The sequence below is a fragment of the Salvelinus fontinalis genome, chromosome 39 (genome assembly GCF_029448725.1).
Source record: "Salvelinus fontinalis isolate EN_2023a chromosome 39, ASM2944872v1, whole genome shotgun sequence".
NCBI classification, from domain to species: domain Eukaryota; kingdom Metazoa; phylum Chordata; class Actinopteri; order Salmoniformes; family Salmonidae; genus Salvelinus; species Salvelinus fontinalis.
Genome location: NC_074703.1, coordinates 17,215,871 through 17,235,295, shown reverse-complemented (window position 1 = coordinate 17,235,295; position 19,425 = coordinate 17,215,871). Strand labels below are relative to the sequence as shown.

Here is a 19,425-nt window from a genome sequence, read left to right as displayed (position 1 = left end):
CAAAAAATTGACAGCTGTGGCATATAGATTGCAAAATTGTTGGGAAGAGATTTTCGACCTATCGATTCCATGGCACATGAACTGATACACAAAACGATGCGGCATTAAACATTTCGATTTTTTAATTATTATGCAAAATTATGCAAAAAAAAAAGAAACGGCTCTTTTTCAGGACCTTGTCTTTCAAAGATAATTCGTAAAAATCCAAATAACTTCACAGATCTTCATTGTGAAGGGTTTAAACACTGTTTCCCATGCTTGTTCAATGAACCATAAACAATTAATGAACATGCACTTGTGGAACGGTCGTTAAGACACTAACAGCTTACAGATGGTAGGTAATTAAGGTCACAGTTATGAAAACTTAGGACACTAAAGAGGCCTTTCTACTGACTCTGAAAAACACCAAAAGAAAGATGCCCAGGGTCCCTGCTCATCTGTGTGAACGTGCCTTAGGCATGCTGCAAGGAGGCATGAGGACTGCAGATGTGACCAGAGCAATAAATTGCCTAAGACAGCGCTACAGGGTGACATGACGGACAGCTGATCGTCCTCGCAGTGGCAGACCACATGTAACAACACCTGCACAGGATTGGTACATCCGAACATCCCACCTGCGGGACAGGTACAGGATTGCAACAACTGCCCGAGTTACACCAGGAATGCACAATCGCTCCATCAGTGCTCAGACTGTCCACAATAGGCTGAGAGAGGCTGGACTGAGCGCTTGTTGGCTTGTTGTAAGGCAGATCCTCACCAGACATCACCGGCAACAACGTTGCCTATGGGCACAAACCCACTTGACCAGACAGGACTGGCAAAAAGTGCTCTTCACTGACGAGTCACGGTTTTGTCTCCCCAGGGGTGATGGTCGGATTCGCGTTTATCGTCGAAGGAATGAGCGTTACACCTAGGCCTGTACTCTGGAGTGGGATCGATTTGGAGGTGGAGGGTCTGTCATGGTCTGGGGCGGTGTGTCACAGCATCATCGGACTGAGCTTGTTGTCATTGCAGGCAATCTCAACGCTGTGCGTTACAAGGAAGACATCCTCCTCCCTCATGTGGTACCCTTCCTACAGGCTGATCCTGACATGACCCTCCAGCATGACAATGCCACCAGCCATACTGCTTGTTCTGTGCGTGATTTCCTGCAAGACAGGAATGTCAGTGTTCTGCCATGGTCAGCGAAGAGCCCGGATCTCAATCCCATTGAGCACGTCTGGGACCTGTTGGATTGGAGGGTGAGGGCTAGGGCCATTCCCCCAAAAATGTCCAGGAACTTGCAGGTGCCTTAGTGAAAGCGTGGGGTAACATCTCACAGCAAGAACTGGCAAATCTGGTGCAGTCCATGAGGAGATGCACTGCAGCACTTAATGGAGCTGGTGGCCACACCAGATACTGACTGTTACTTTTGATTTTGACCCCCCCTTTGTTCAGGGACACATTATTCCATTTCTGTTAGTCACATGTCTGTGGAACTTGTTCAGTTTATGTCTCATTTGTTGAATCTTGTTATGTTCATACAAATATTTACACATGTTAAGTTTGCTGAAAATAAATGCAGTTTACAGTGAGAGGATGTTTCTTTTTTTGCTGAGTTTACATACATGGGGATACAACCTTCCCAGCTCTGCAGATTGTGCAAAGCTGTCATTGAACTATATTTAGATTTGTTAACATTTTTTTTGGTTACTACATGATTCCATATGTGTTATTTCATAGTTTTGACTCTCAGCACACATCGTTACATTCGATTTTTTCCATTTTGTAAATGATGGCGGATTGATGGATTTCCAGGTTTTTTGTATACGTGTTTTCAAGATGAGTGATGAGAGGAGAATCATCCAGACGATTGTGTATCTCACAACCCCTATATGTCTTGAAATATGCAGACAGACTGACTTAAGGTACATTTACATTGTAATACATCTGACAGCCAACTTTCTAGCGTCACCCATAATTTTTTGACTTTACAGCGTTCCCTGAAAGCATGGTGTCACAAGTGTAGAGAGGAGTAGTAGGACCAGCTGCTACCGGCCTGAAGAGAGATACATGAAATGAGAGTGAGATACGGTAATTGACGGGGCGCTGTAATCTGTACGTCATTTCATTGACTCTCCTCAGGACTTTGAATGGCCCCTCAAAGCGCGGGCTCAGCTTCGTGGAAAGCCAGACCCTGTCACCGGGGTGAAAGACTGGGGCCACACTTAGGTGACGATCGGCCTGCGCCTTCTGCCGGAGAACGACGGCTGGAGATGGGTGTGCGCTGTGTTCCATACCTTCTTGGCGCTCGGGAACCAATCGTCCAATGTAGGAGCCTCGATCTGACTCTGGTGCCTGGGTGCCAGGGCCGGCTGATACCCTAGAACACACTGAAATGGTGTGAGGTTAGTGGAGGAGTGACGGAGGGAGTTTTGTGCATATTTTGCCTAAGGCAGAAACGCAGCCCACTCCCCCGGCAGGTCGTGACAGTAACTACGAAGGTACAGTGGCTTGCGAAAGTATTCACCCCTTTGGCATTTTTCCTATTTTTTTTCCTTACAACCTGGAATTAAAATAGATTTTGGTGGGTTTGTTTCATTTGATTTACACAACATGCCTACCAATTTGAAGATGCAAAACATTTTTTATTGTGAAACAAACAGAAAAAGAAGACAAAAAAACTGAAAACTTGAGCATGCATAACTATTCACCCCCCCAAAGTCAATACTTTGTAGAGCCACCTATTTCAGCAATTACAGCTGCAAGTCTCTTGGGGTATGTCTCTATAAGCTTGGCACATCTAGCAAAACTGCTCCAGCTCCTTCAAGTTGGATGGGTTCCGCTGGTGTACAGCAATCTTTAAGTCATACCACAGATTCTCAATTGGATTGAGGTCTGGGCTTTGACTAGGCCATTCCAAGACATTGAAAAGTTTCCCCTTAAACCACTCAAGTGTTGCTTTAGCAGTATGCTTAGGGTCATTGTCCTGCTGGAAGTGAACCTCCATCCCAGTCTCAAATCTTTGGAAGACTGAAACAGGTTTCCCTCAAGAATTTCCCTGTATTTGGTGCCTTCCATAATTCCTTAAATTCTGACCAGTTTCCCAGTCCCTGCCGATGCAAAACAGATAGTGTTCTCGGGGTGATGAGAGGTGTTGGGTTTGCGTCAGACATAGCGTTTTCCTTGATGGACAAAAAGCTAACTTTTTGTCTCATCTGACCAGAGTACCTTCTTCCATATGTTTGGGGAGTCTCCCACATGCCTTTTGGCGAACACCAAACGTTTTTGCTTATTTTTTGCTTTAAGCAATTACTTTTTTCTTGTCTCTCTTCCGTAAAGCCCAGCTCTGTGGAGTGTACGGCTTAAAGTGGTCATATGGACAGATACTCCAGTCAAATCTGTGGAGCTTTGCAGCTCCTTCAGGGTCATCTTTGGTCTCTTTGTTGCCTCTCTGATTAATGCCCTCCTTGCATGGTCCATGAGTTTTGGTGGACAGTCCTCTCTTGGCAGGTTTGTTGTGGTGCCATATTCTTTCCATTTTTTAATAATGGATTTAATGGTAGTCCGTGGGATGTTCAAAGTTTCAGATATATTTTTAGAAGCCAACCCTGATCTGTACTTCTCTACAACTTTGTCCCTGAACTGTCTGGAGAGCTCCTTGGTCTTCATGGTGCCACTTGCTTGGTGGTGCCCCTTGCTTAGTGGTGTTGCAGACTCTGTGGCCTTTCAGAAAAGCTGTATATATGTGACAGATCATATGACACTTAGATCGCATTGTATTTCAAGGCGTACCTTCCAACTCACTGCCTCTTTGCTTGACATCATGGGAAAATCAAAACAAATCAGCCAAGATATCAGAAAAACAATTGTAGACCTCCACAAGTCTGGTTCATCCTTGGGAGCAATTTCCAAACGGCTGAAGGTACCACGTTCATCTGTACAAACAATAGTACGCAAGTATAAACACAATGGGACCACACAGCCGTCATACCGCTCAGGAAGGAGACGCGTTCTGTCTCCTAGAGATTAATTTACTTTGGTGCAAAAAGTGCAAATCAATCGCAGAACAACAGCAAAGGACCTTGTAAAGATGCTGGAGGAAACAGATACAAAAGTATCTATATACAAAATGGCCTAAGGACAACAAAGTCAATGTATTGGAGTGGCCATCACACAGCCCTGACCTCAACCCTATAGAACATTTGTGGGCAGAACTGAGGAAGGAGCGAGCAAGGAGGCCTACAATCCTGACTCAGTTACACCAGCTCTATCAGGAGGAATGGGCCAAAATTTACCCAACTTATTGTGGGAAGCTTGTGGAAGGCTATCCGAAACGTTTGACCCAAGTTAAACAATTTAAAGGCAATGCTACCAAATACTAATTGAGTGTATGTAAACTTCTGACCCACTGGGAATGTGATGAAAGAAATGAAAGCTGAAATAAATAATTCTCTCCACTATTATTCTGACATTCCACATTCTTAAAATAAAGTGGTGATCCTAACTGACCTAAGACAGGGAATTTTTACGAGGATAAAATTTCAGGAATTGTGAAAAACTGAGTTTAAATGTATTTGGCTATGGTGTATGTAAACTTCCGACTTCAACTGTTTATATATATATTTATATATAAAAGCAGGACAAAACCCGAAGTGCAAAATAATAAAGTGCCCAGGAAATAGTAGTAGAGATCCTTCTCAGGAAAACAAGCAACATTTACAATGACCGACAAAGACAAATGACATGGGGAGGTTTAACCGTGGTATACTGGGGATTGGAACCAGGTGTGTGTAATGATGACGAGACAATTCCGGGGTTGAGGAGTGAAGGGCGTTTACCAGCAGCAGGTTCGGCAGCTGCGGTGATACCGGCCTTCTAGCTGACAACTGACTGAGATTGTCAGTTGGATATGCTCTCTTCAAGGTTTTGTATATCTTACCTATCATATGAACATCCTTTTCTGACTCAAATAAGATTCCCTCAAGGTTGCTCTGATGTACAAAAGATTTCAAATGGAAATGTTGTAATATGTTACTTTTAAGTTGCATGTATTTGAAAATATCTACATTGGTCAGTCCAAAATGTATTATTTATTATTGTTTTTAATCATTATTGTATTTTATTGTTATTAATGTAGCCTATTTATTAATCTAAACCAGTTCTTTAAATATGGTAAATGTGTTTTGTTTCATTCTATTGAGACATTTTTGTTGGCTAAATTAAGTTCGGTCAGTCTTTTTAATTGTGGTCTCCATATTTAGTTTAAGATAGGGCCATTCCCGCAGTCTCCCTTAAGGGTTGATTATTCTGTCACGTTGATTTAATGGGATCGGGAGACAGGCGCAGGAATGCATAACACGGGTTTTTATTGACCCAAATTACAGCGTGTCATCTAAAGGCACGGGGACGGCGACCAAACAAACACGTATACAAAACACAGGGTTGAAACCCAAACAAAATAGCGAGGAGTACCTCAAAAAAATACACGGGGCGCACAATGATACCACACGGGATGAGACCCGTGATCATCTGCACATTACAAGTGGCATGAAAGCCAAAACATCACAGCACAGGTACTCACACGACCAACGGACATTGTAACAATAATCGACAGGACAATGGTGAACAAAGGGCACACTTTGTGACCAGGTGTGCGTAATGACACAGTTCCGGAGGGATCCGTGACAATAGGTTATAAGTAGGCTTTTAGTAAAATAAATATCATTAGCCCATTGCTAATATCATTAGTAATTTGTTGGGCACGGTGCTGCAGCACCCCCAGCACCCCTACTTCCCATGGCTATGGACGCTGTACTACAGTACTATGTGACAGAATATACAGATAGCTTCCACTTTGTTGCAAATGTTGCTGTACATTTTTGATAAACACTGGAATGATATTCCAATGACTCTAGGAACACACACTTCAAATCATCCATTTCCTGTAGGATTGGATGTAAACTACCTATAGTAGCCACTTTTCTCTTTTAGGTTTATCAGATCCTTATATTCCATTTACTTTAGGAATAAAAAAAATAGTAGACTACAATTGATCTAGTTTCACTTCTTCAATTCCATTTCTTCAGAATCACAACTCCCACTGCCAGTTACATGAAATTTCCCCGAACAAACTGTCCTTAAACTCCAAGGTTGTTTTACTGAGAGGAATATCCATACGACTAATGTGCTCAATAAAAATGTCCAGCAGTCTTCATCTCCAAATGAATGACCTGATAACGCACATAATATGGACTGAATTTATGTCCGAAGACAGTCTGAGATCTACTGTCACTGTCTCCATCACTTCCTCTTATAGGATATGATATACTTTATTATCCCTGAGGGGAAATTTGTCTTGGCGAATTAGTCATACACTGAGTGTACAAAACATTAGGAACACTTTTCCCTTTCTACAAGGTGTCGAAAGCATTCCACAGGGATGCTCCAATGTTTCCCACAGTTGTGTCAAGTTGACTGGATGTACTTTGGGTGGTGGACCATTCTTGATACACGCAAGATTTATTTTGCAGTTCTTGACACACAAACCGGTACGCCTGGCACCTACTACCATACCCCGTTCAAAGGCACTTAAATATTTTGTCTTGCCCATTCACCCTCTGAATGGCACACATACAGTACACAATCCATGTCTCAACTGTCTCAAGGCTTAAAAATCCTTATTCAAGCTTTCTCCTCCCCATTCATCGACACTGATTGAAGTGGATTTAACAGATGACATCAACAAGGGATCATAGTTTTCACCTAGATTCACCTGGTCATTCTATGTCATGGAACACTCAGTGTATCTAATCATTATGTCATCATGAAGTGCTTTGAGAGACTAGTCAAGAATCATATCACCTCCACCTTACTGGCCACCCTAGACCCACTTCAGTTTGCATACCGCACCAAAAGGTCCACAGACGACGCAATCGTCATCACACTGCATACTGCCCTATCCCATCTGGACAAAAGGAATACCTATGTAAGAATGTTGTTCATTGACTACAGCTCAGCATTCAACACCATAGTACCCCCCAAGCTCATCATCAAGCTGGAGGCCCTAGGTCTCAACCTCGCCCTGTGCATTTGGGTCCTGTACTTTCTGACGGGCCACCCCCAGGTGGTGAAGGTAGGAAACACTACCAACAATGACGAGACAGCCTACAGGGAGGAGGTGAGGGCACTCGGAGTGTGGTGTCAAGAAAACAACCAATCACTCAACGTCAACAAAACAAAGGAGATGATTGTGGACTTCAGGAAACAGCCCCCCCCCCCCCCCCCCCCCCCCCCCCCTTTCCACATTGAAGGGACAGCAGTGGAGAAGGTGGAAAGTTTTAAGTTCCTCGGCGTACACATCACAAACAAACTGAAATGGTGCACCCACACAGACAGCATGGTGAAGAAAGCGCAACAGCACCTCTTCAACCTCAGGAGGCTGAAGAAATTTGGCTTGTCACCAAAAACCCTGACAAACTTTTACAGATGCACAATCGACAGCATCCTGTCAGGCTGTATCACAGCCTGGTACGGCAACTGCACCGCCCTCAACCGCGATGCTCTCCAGAGGGTGGTGCGTTCTGCACAACGCGTCACCGGGGGCAAAGTACCTGCCCTCCATGACACCTACAGCACCCGATGTCACAGGAAGGCCAAAAAGATCATCAAGGTCATCAACCACCCGGGTCACTGCCTGTTCACACCGCTACCATCCAGAAGGCGAGGCCAGTACAGGTGCATCAAAGCTGGGACTGAGAGATTGAAAAACAGCTTCTATCTCATGGCCATCAGACTGCTAAACAGCAATCACTAACTCAGAGAGGCTGCTGCTTACATTGAGACCCAATCACTGGCCACTTTAATAAATGGATCACAAGTCACTTTATAAAATGCATTCTAAATAATGCCACTTTAATAATGTTTACATATCTTACATTACTCATATCACATGTATATACTGTATTTTATACCATCTATTGCACCTTGCCTATGCCGCTCGGCCATCGCTCATCCATATACTTACATGTACATATTCTCATTCACCCCTTTAGATTTGTGTGTATTAGGTAGTTGTTGGGGAATTGTTAGATTTCTTGTTAGATATTGGATGTCATAAGGTGAATGCACCAATTTGTAAGTCGCTCTGGATAAGAGCGTCTGCTAAATGACTTAAATGTAATGTAAATGTAATATTACTACATTGTCGCATTTCACTACACTCGCATTAACATCTGCTAAACATGTGTATGTGACAAATAACATTTGATTTGACTTGATTTAACAGAGATCAGGATGATGATTCCTTCATGGTCTGTGCCAAGTTTATGCTGTACCTCTATAGTTCTTCGTCTTACTAACAATGGCTTCTACGCCACAAGACACAAAATGGAACTTTGAATTCATTGATTAATTTCTTTAGCAAAAGAATGAGGCATCATCTCAAAATGTGAAATGTTAAACCCCATGTGACCTACTTGTTGCGTGTATGTACTGTACTGACATGTATGTGGAACTGATGCACATACACACACTACATGTTCATGTTTTTAAATGTATGAAAATGGTCATGTATTCTGTCTGTAATGTATTTTTAATGGGGATCCCAATAAATCAAAATCAAATCAAACATAACCTGCATCACTGTTGTAGAGTTATTCACCCCATCTGAAAATGTTTCTAGTTTTCTTTTACCTTTATGACGTATTTTTTATTTATTTATTTTACCGTTATTTTACCAGGTAAGTTGACTGAGAACACGTTCTCATTTGCAGCAACGACCTGGGGAATAGTTACAGGGGAGAGGAGGGGGATGAATGAGCCAATTGTAAACTATACCTACTGTGTAGGATTCACAATGGCATTTCTAGAGTGTGATCCAAACCAGGCAAATGGATCAGTGGCTTTAGGGTATGTAAACGTTGAGACACTCATCAGTCCTCAACTCTAATCACTATTATAAAACACAATAAAAGTGCTCTTTTTGATCAATGGAGGTGTTGCCACACATGGGTATACTGGAAACTACCCCATACTAACCTCCACCAACTTTATCAATCAGGTTTACTGTTGTATCACCCAGAACAGTTTGTCAAAGATCTCTACTTAATCATTCATCTCTTATCAGGGCTTTATCTGTGACCAATATATCAACACCACGTTAGTCATCCTATAATTCTTATCAATATCTCAGTTACAGGACGTTCAGATTTCCAAATACCGTACTGCTCATGTTGCTTCATTTCTTGCTGGCGGAAATACTTTGAAGTACATTTATTTTACATATAAAATACAACAAAGTAAACATTCCTATAAAATCCCTATGTACACGTATAAAACGCAACATTGTCAAGCTATTTAAAAAAAAAAAATACTTCTGATTCAATTTTAGAAAATAAATACATGATATGAATGACATTTTCTGATATTTCTTTCAAAATCTTCAAAATTGCCATTGAGTATCTGTTTAACAGTACAAAAGAAATAAAATATATTTTATGTACAATTCTTAGCTCAATAAGTGGTATCCTGTATACATATGGTTACTGTATGGTGTCCATTTTAGGACAGTATCATGTGTCCTTATGTCAATTATCACCAGAAAGCACAGCGATCACAGGAAATGCATGCCATCCCAGGAAATGAAAGTACTGTACACACCACTACACTCCTAAAAAAATGGTTCCAAAAGGGTTCTTCAGCTGTCTCAATAGGATAACCCTTTTTGGTTCCAGGTAGAACTCCTTTGGGTTCCATGTAGAACCATCTGTGGAAAGGGACAGTCGAAGAACCCTTAAAATACTGACATCTAAGAGTGTAGTTCTGGAACTAGAACTTGGTTTCTGGCTCTGAGACCTGGGGAGAGCAAAGAGATACTACATTTAGTTGAGATTTTATTTTGTCAGCTCATCTTACTGTACTTTGTACCTAGAGTTTTATGAATGATCTGTACCTCCACATGAGTTGCAACATTACAAGAGTTATTTTTATTAATTATCATTTTGATTGCTGATGACTATTCATTACAAATGTAGAAAAGACAACGACAAATATATTTGATGGGTCTCAGTTACTTACATGCACAAACTTGTCCCTGCTACGCAAACTTGACACACCATTGCATTGGCTGCCATGGATAGTGGCTGTTGTTATAACCTGTAAGACAACATGATTCACAAGAATGAGACAAGTTCCTGTGTATGAACCGATGTGGGCCAAGATAAGGTTTGGCACCTCTCATCTAGTCTGTAAGGGTGGAAATATCAATAGATACATAGTATTTTTCTATAGGTAAATGTTATACCTTTTCAGAGACTTTTGTGTTTTCAGAGTTTACTGGATGTTTCTCCAGGATATGCACCATGGCATCGTGGAGGGTCAGGAAAAACATGGACGACTTCACCTCGTCGTCAAAGAACTTACAGCTGTGCAGTTTCTCCAGGATGTACTCTTTGGACACAAGGGACAGATATCGTTAGATCAATCACCTTACCTCTATTTGTTTCAGGGTGATTGAATTCAGTGTTGAAGAGAAAATGGGAGAAGGAATGGATGGGACAGATGGCTTGTCTTAAACCAGGCTTACCGTCACATGCCACAATGTAGACCTCAACTTCAACCCGAATGAGCTCTTTGAGTGCCTATAGAACACAGCAAAATATCAGTACCCAGCAAGTAGAAATAATCTGGTAAAATATACAATCATCCCCCCATTCCCCAGGATTGTAACGGAAGAGTTTTGTTTTACCGCTTTGAGTCCCTTGAGGGCAGAGATGTCGAGGAAGGAGACGGCTGAGAAGTCCAGGATCAGGCTGTGGACGTCTACTCTGGGGACTTGGATGTTGGCAGGAAGCTCAGAGTTCCAGTTCACCTGGACAGGAAGGTCCTTGAAGTCAGTGGGCTGGTCCAGATCCTCCATGTTGCTCTCATCCTCAGACACCTCAATGGGACCAGAGCTGGTGAGCAGTAGGCCTTTCTGCACCGGGAGACCCACAACATTACCACAACCTCTTATTGTGAAAACCTGACTACATGTAGAAGGTGAACTTTGGAGGTCCACCCACCATTATGGGATAATGATTCATTTGTTTTTCATATACATGCAACCCCAAGACCATTCTGATAAGGCATGTATGGGGACGACTGCCTATAGGTCCTGCAGCATGTGCTTGATGTCTGTTGATTTTGGATTGCTAAAAGTATGTTGTTGCCAGGTGTGAAACTACTGTTTTGGGCTAGATGGATTTATGACATGCTTATGGCCATTTAAAGGAAACTTTATGACACAGGGGGCTCTTGTAAAGTGTTAACGGGGTAACTTTGTGAGTGGAAGTTATCTTTTTATGGGTTTCTAAGTGCAACAGGTAAGTGCACCACTACTCACAGATGTCATCTGCAGCTCTCCTTTCTTTAGAAGTTTCCTGATCGTCCTCAGGGCTTTGTTTCTCTTTCTCAACACCCTCAAAGGGTTAAAGCCCACCTGAAAACATATCAAAGTCAAGTTGAACCCTAATTGGCAATTGCACACATGAAACTGGGAGTAACTGTTACACATGGGCTTTATTGTGAATGAGGCATATTGTTTACCACTGCCTTGGCCATCATACAGATCAAGGCTAAACTTTATCTTATCTACATGTGTTTAGTGTTTAGTAAGGTGCAAGTTAAACTGTAGTAACACTGATTTGTATGGGAACTATTGCTATACAACCTGGTATACTATATTACATGGAGGCGGTATTGACCTTCATGTATTGAACTTCATGAGTTTATTTCATAATTCTTTATGACCATATCCATTGGAACAAATCCAATAAGATGTCTTAATAAGTAGACCCATGAATCATTACCTTATTGGCCCATGTCATGGAATTGTAAGGCCTATGTGTAAATGTGTTTGGTAGAATTCTTCATTTTACACGTCTAATTGTGTATAATTGCTTACTTACAGCTTCCACCAGCTTGCCTCTGAAAAAATCTATATTGGCGAAGAAGATGGGTGACGGTATCCTGAAGATCTTAACACCCTCTGGCTCATAGATCTGGAAAGAGATATATTAACAATAGAACAAGGACCATATGTAGACACACCATCTTCACACTCTTGTAAGATAAAAATATTTTGATGGGTGTCTTTAGTCCACATTACAGCTTACTCACATTCATGTAATCCTTGCGGTCTTTGTAGATATCTGTTCCTGTGATATTGGCCAGGACACTGCAACGTGGGCTGGAAAAAAATGTAGGCAGAAATGTCACTATGACATTGTGTTCCAGGGTTGGGGTTAATTCTGAATTGAGTTGTGAATTGGTCTTTGATTCCAAATCAATTATTGAATTTGAACTGAACGTAAATTGGCTACATCCCACAGGAAGCAGAATTTTTATTGAATTTGAATTAAAGGAAGTAGAATTGAATTCCATACATCATTACGCACATGTTTATTTTGACATCATGCATGGTTACTATGTTTAACAATTTCTTGAAACATTTCACTTTTAAAATGCATCCTCCTAAAAAGAGTGTTAAATAATTAACAGTGGTCTGGAAATATTCTATGATCATTTTGTAGGTTGTCTGTAATAATTCATAATTCACTTACATGTTATTAAATATTTGGAAAAATTCATTTCCCACAATGCATTAAATATGAATACTAACATCTGAGTTACAATCCCATTTTTATTGATGGTATTTGTATTCTTTAGTAAGAGGTGGCAGATGTTTTGGGAAAAATATTTATCAAAGGAATGAGACTCATCTGTTTCATGTCTCAGTTGAATTTATTTTAATTGCTTTGAATTCAATTATACTTCCTTTCATTAAAATTGAATTCCAATTATGCTTCCTGTGGGGTGTGACCAATTTAAATTTGAATCTCAATTCTTGGATTGAATTGAATCAAATTCTGAAATGTCGAATTAACCCCAACCCTGGTGTGTCCACCTCCTAATAACATTGAAAACTGACAAAGAATAAACACAGACACAAGTTCAACTTTTTTGTTAGGTATTTGGAGATTTGTGCCCATACTCACAACTGAGCCCTGAAGACAACGGTGAACAGCTCGATCCCTAGACCTACAGCCAGACCCAGATCCAGCCCCAACAGGATGGAAGCCAGGCAGGTCACCACCCACACCACCTGGATAAAGACATGGAGGGGAGACAGGACAAGGGGATGTGGGATGGAAGGGATTGGAGGAAATATGAGTTCATTATTACAGTTGGTAAAGACATCACTCCTTGTTTCCATTTTAGGTGCAGTTCAGTGGGAGGGTCTCAGAAGACTCACACAGTCGGGCCGGTCTCTCCTCCACAGGTAAGGGACTTCTCTGATCTGCATCAACATCCCCTTCAGGTTGACTATGACCACCGCCCCCAGCACCGACTGTCAACACAGAGGGAAAAGGTCAGGCAATGACATCTTTGATGATCAGTCACAAGAGTTGCCCAAGACTTCCATCTGAATTCCAGTGCTCTTATCAACTTCATACAGTGTGATTCATTACGTAATGTCCTAATCTTAGATGTTAAGTCCCCTATATGGGAGACTTTGAGAGGTTCTGGACTGGTTCTTTGTATGTCTATTTAGGCAGAAATCAAAATGTTTCCCAATATATATTGTAAATACTGAGTGACTTTTACCTTTGGGAGTGGCTCCAATAAAAACCCAATAGCCAAGGTGACGACCATCACGATGAGCGCTGACAGTAGCCCAGCAATCTGAAATGAAGAAGTAACACTTTATTTGACTCACATTTGGCTATTCACAAAACAACTACAGATAAGCACTGTTTAAACAGTGTTTCCCTTTGATATATTTCATAAATTATCATTATTTATTATCTTGGCACATTGTAACTCTGAGTCAATACTTTCATTCCTCGATATGTACTGTAGGTCATGAGTCACGACAAACTACATCACATTCTCTCTCCCATTTGTACAATTCTATCTGGTTTGGATTATGATAAGTTATCAGTCATTATTACACCAAAGATAGAGAGACCCAAATAGGTCAATATTTCATAACGTTTACAGCTACATCTCTTGGATAAAGAACTTGTACAGGAAGGAACTCTAAGTATGGTTGTGTGTCTGTATTCTCAGACAGCCTCTTGGTTTAGAAGTTTACCTGGGTTTTACCACCTGTACTCTCCTGTACCGCACTCCTGGAGAGAGCTGTGCTTGCTGCAAACGACTTAAAGGCTGCTCCAATGATGTTACTGGCCCCAAAAGCTATCAGCTCCTAGAGAGCAAAACAAGGACAAATACATGTTTTGGAACTGTTGATATTAGTTCAAGTCTTATGTTGATAGTTTGTATTAGGCTGACAACCCTCAATCACAAGCAACAACAAACACATTTTTCTGTACCACCTCGGCTTCCAACCCCTCCTCCTAATGTTCTGGTTTTGGGACTCACCTGATTTCCGTCTATGATGTAATCGTGTTTGACTGAGTAGACCTTGGCGACAGAGAAGGCTACAGCAAAGCCCACTATGGCCATAGGGAACGCCTCAACAGCAGTCTGTCCGAAGATCTGCATGTTCGGGGCCATAGGTGACTCATACCTAACAGATTGAGAGGGAGAGATATTGTTAGATTCTTTCCCATCTATTCTCAGCCATTTTAACATGCAGCAAACATCTTTTTATATGTGCCTACCCCACTGGAATACGGCCGACAACATCAACTTTATAATTCACCCGGAAGTTGAATGCATAGGAAACGCCACAAGCGATGACAGTCTGCGAAAGTCATTAACAAAATCAATTGATCAGTTATTAGCAGGACTAATGCAATCTGGTGATAAAACAGTATATTTCAAGAGAATCTGGTTACCTTGACAACTTTTCCACAAAGCTGTGACACACTGCACGCTTTTTGTACATCAAAAAAAGTTTATGTATTTTCCTACAATTCACCTGATTGTCCTCATCTGCCGTACTGTGAGTCAGTGTGAGAATAAAATATCAATACTGTACGTTTCACAAAAGCTGGCTCCTTGCTACAATGGCATTGTACTTTGGATCAATACACTCTTAGAAAAAAGGGTTCCAAAAGGGTTCTTTGGCTGTCCCCATAGGAGAACCCTTTTTGGTTCCAGGTAGAATTCGTTTGGGTTCCATGTAGAACCATCTATGTAAAAGGTTATACATGGAAATCAAAAGGGTTCTACCTGTAACCAAAAAGGGTTCTTCAAAGGGTTATCCTATAGGGACAGCCGAAGAACCCTTTTAGGTTCTAGATAGCAAATTTCTTTCTAAGAGTGTACCAAGATAGGAACAAGGGAGTGACTGTTCAGGATAAGAAAAGCAATGCTTCCCGATGCTTATCTGTGATAATATGACCTGTACTTTGTGCAAGTACATACTCATATTCAAATTTATATTAAATAGTGAGACACATCTACATAAACAGTGCCCTGTATGACAATGCCTTTTTCTTATCTCTTAGAAGAAAAGGTGTTATCTAGAACCTAAAATGGTTCTTTGGCTGTCCCCGTAGGATAACCCTTTGTAGAACCCTTTTAGGTTCCAGGTAGAACCCTTTTCTTTTCAGATAAAACCCATTGGGTTCTTTTTTCTAAGAGTTTAAATTCAGTGTTGCCCCGTATGAGGCTGGTTCTCGCCACAATGTTTCCCAATTCTGATCTGTGTATTATCTGTGTACATATAGAGCTGAAGCCCAAGTTGTGATGACATAGTGCACACAGTGCCACTCACCATTATAACCTCTATGGGGATGGGAACAGGCAGCTTGGCTTTGTATCTATCGTTGATCTCCTTCACTATGAACACCACCACCATGATCAGTATGGACGTCACCAGGTCACACACGTTGGTCTTTTCGATCTGGACAAAGATCTTCTCCAGGGTCTGAGGGAGACGCCAGTTAATATTGATGACAGTAATGAAGAACCAGTTACAGGGTGTGCGAGTTCAGTCAGAGGTCTCTACACCAAGCCATGACTCATGAAATCTAGCTTTTTCTGAAATTTTGGGGGCACTTGAGGAAGACCTGTGCTTAACTGTGTAAGATAAGATACAATGAGACACTTGTTAAGCTTATCAACACAGTGTTATTCCTCAGAGCTATAGAAACAGATCAGATATGAGGGATAAGATATGAGGGAGTTAATGAATATATCTCTGTCATAGCTAAGTCATTGCATATTTGGATATCAGTAGAAAAAAATCATACTGTTGCATTGAAAGACATTTGACCTCATCCTGTCTCTCTTCCTGGACTTACATAAACGATGGCCAGTGGTCCACTGAGTCCCGGCACCACCAGGCCCAACACGAACTTCAGCTGGGACACCAGGATGTGGACGGCAGCCGCGGTGGTGAACCCAGACACCAGCGTGTCTGACAGGTACATGACGATGAAGCCTACCTGCAGCAGACCCATGGCCAGCTGGCAGAGAAGCAGAGGACTCATGTTAGAATATGGGAGAACCCGTCCATAGATAGAGAGAGGGAGTCATTGTTAATTTTAGATTCAGATTACAGAGAGATATGAGTAATGTACAGTACATGAGTGATAATGCTGAGGTAATGATGGTGTTTTACCTGCATTATCCCCATGAGGAAGGTGACAGAGGCGGCCACCATTACTCTCTGCTCGTCGCTGGTCAGCCCCTCAAACCCAGTGATGTTGACTGGGGGGCCTTCGTCAGGCACAAGCCTCGTCACCACTGCACCCATCATGAGGCTCAGAACAGGGAACGCCCCTGGAGTGAGTGGGGTGAGGAGAAAGAGAGAAGGAGCAAAGATGAGGATGCAGGGGATGGAACGTGGAGAGGTGGGCAGAGGAGGGTGGTAAGTACAGTAAAAAGGTGTGATGGCTTGTGATGGTCAGAGCAAAACACTGTACATGCATACACACACACACACATGCCCAGTACTTACCTACTGAGATATGTCTGGAAGTGCCAAGGAAGAAGTAGATGATCACTGGGAAGAAGGCAGTGAAGAGTCCATACCATGGAGGGAGGGAGGCCAGCAGGGAGTATGCCAGGCCTGTCAATCAAACAAAAACAATGAACAACAATTTACAGTGCATGTTAAATAACTCTACCATAAGTCACTGGAGACTATGACAGCATTCAAGAGTCATCACGATCCAGATGTTTTAAGTATCTATTGACTTTTCTGTGTGTCAATGCTAGTACTGTGACAATAATGCCTGCTAATGAAGATACGTTACCATCTCTTCTTTCATTAAACAACTATTAATAGGTGTCTAAGACCAGATATTGTATTTTAGGTGATACCACTATCGGACCTGATTACCATTCTGTAAAACCATAGTTCATCAATATTGTTACTTTATTTTCTTTCAATGATCAAAGTGTATATTTTTGTGACGTTAATGAGGTCTACAGTTCTTTATCAAATTATTTCTCAAAAAGTGCTATAGGAACTGCTTCGATAGATCTGAAGATGCACACTGGTTGATTGAGGTGGTGGAGAGTGTGGGTATTAGCTTCACCTTGTAGAACAGCTACCAGTCCAGTGCTGACCCCAGATACAATATCACTCAGAAACCATTCCTTCAGCTGGTAGATTCTCATCCAACCAATGAAAGGCAGCAGAGAGAGCGCTGCGTTCTTAGCTCGCTTGAGGTCACAACTACAGTTAACACACACACCATTTTTTAGTTAGTCTCCACAGACATTATTTTCTAATAGTTTATGACATCTTTATGCACAATGTTTAGACATACAGTATATAGGATGAGAGGGCTGATCTTTAAACTAGATGTATGCTTTTGAAGGACACGTTACCATATCTTTAAGCAAACTAAAGACAATTAGGGCATCTCAGGTAAAATGTCATGTGGGCCCACTCATCCACACCAAAGAAAGACTAAACTACTAAAGTGAATTGAGTGGTAATAACTAGATGAAGGGCTAGATTCAATCCGTTCTGTCTTAACCCGAAATAACCGACAACTGCTTAGCAGTTTCATTGTTTTTATTTCAGCAATGTCTGAGATGTAACTGCATTAGAGCTGTCAAATCAGCAAACGACTTCCGGGAGTTTACCTATGCGGACATTGCCATTGGATGCGATGAGTCGCATTAATTATAATCCCCAGCAGCCTTGTTACTGGAATGTGTGTTGTAATAATCTACACCTCCATTAGGCTGATAGAAATCCTTTTGATTTAGTTTAATGATATTATTTCTATTAGCCTATACATTATAGTTCTAAACTAAACGCGAGTGGGACGGGTGTGGCTTCGTGACAATGACTACAGGATCAGCCCTTTACCAATTTGATAGCTCTTAATGCAGTTACAAGTCTGACACCGCCAAAACACCAGCTATGAGGAGTGTCTGCTATCGCCGGTTAACGCTTGATCTGATTGAATCTACACAGAAGTGTTGCGTCCATGCACTGCAGCTTATCATAAGGTTACCTTCAGTGTTACACAAAACAACAAAAGCAAAACAACAGAAGAAACTTGATGGATTCTTACGTGAAATACTGCTTGACATGGTGCCGCATGGTCTTATGGTGCCTGTGGATCTTCTCATGTTCGTCTGCGAAGGCGTCCTCTGAGTAGAGTGGCCTAGCGACCACATACTGCTTCATCTTTACCCTCTTCTTCTCGTTGAGTGGTGCGGCACCTGTTCCTCACCGGGTCTCTGAGACCCATCAATCACATTTTAGTACAAGTTCGTGTCATATCTTTCCCTCCTGCCTTTGAAAGTACCTTGACACAGACAATTACTGTGGAGCTGCTGCACAACAAAGGTGCAACTACAGTCACACACTAACTAACTACATCAGCCTGTGTCATTAGTGTCACAGCTCTGTGCTGTCCAGTGGACCAGCTGCAACTGGCATGGCTGGGCAGGGCCTGTACTGCATGTCAGCTTTGACCAGGTTAGAGTGGTCTGGGTTAAATAAGGGTTGTGATACCATTATAATACACGGGAGAACTAGGAAAGGTTGTCCTATATTACAAAGAGTTTTAACTAAAGGTAATACGAACAAAAAAAATACTCTTAAGAAAGTGTTAGGTCACCAACTGCCACATCCAGATATCAGATGGAAAGATAGAAAGTAGCCTACTGTAAGTATCTTAATCGATCTATATTTAATAGTAATTAATGATAAGCAAGGTACTAGAATAATACATAACACTAACTCTTACCTTACTAGTTTATCTGTGTACGCAGCTTCAGTGTATCCAAACTTGCCTGTCTTTCTGTCTCTTTCTCTCCGCACAGAGGAACACCCTGAGATTATCTGGGACCCTTGGGAATGTTGCCATTCATAAATCCTCTCTACCGGGTTGCTTATCGTTCTTAACTGTAATTATTAACAGCAATTATGATGCAGTCGTCACACGCCAGCCCAGCCTTATCCTTGACCATTGTTCTTATTGATAAATGCCCTGGCACAGTGCCTCAACTTTCAATGAT

At 41.7% G+C, this 19,425-nt stretch overlaps 1 protein-coding gene across 2 annotated transcripts; it reads right to left on the bottom strand.

Moving 5' to 3' along the window:
* Positions 1-7,863: 7,863 nt before the first annotated feature.
* On the bottom strand, positions 7,864-19,244 carry LOC129838591 (chloride anion exchanger-like). Of its 2 annotated transcripts, XM_055905669.1 has the most exons (21): positions 19,155-19,244; positions 18,474-18,642; positions 17,481-17,620; positions 16,898-17,008; positions 16,559-16,719; positions 16,239-16,403; positions 15,710-15,862; positions 14,649-14,731; positions 14,407-14,554; positions 14,117-14,230; positions 13,627-13,704; positions 13,274-13,369; positions 13,017-13,123; positions 12,139-12,208; positions 11,928-12,020; positions 11,363-11,458; positions 10,727-10,954; positions 10,565-10,619; positions 10,283-10,428; positions 10,057-10,134; positions 7,864-9,834 (listed from the first exon to the last, which is right to left on the bottom strand). In XM_055905669.1, the coding sequence occupies exons 2-21, from the start codon at positions 18,587-18,589 to the stop codon at positions 9,808-9,810; spliced, it is 2,265 nt and encodes a 754-aa protein (XP_055761644.1). In that variant the 5' UTR covers positions 18,590-18,642; positions 19,155-19,244; the 3' UTR covers positions 7,864-9,807. The 2 variants fall into 2 exon arrangements, with proteins under 2 accessions (XP_055761644.1, XP_055761645.1); XM_055905670.1 differs by lacking the exon at positions 19,155-19,244 and having other exon boundaries at positions 18,474-18,789.
* Between the last annotated feature and the right edge of the window lie 181 nt (positions 19,245-19,425).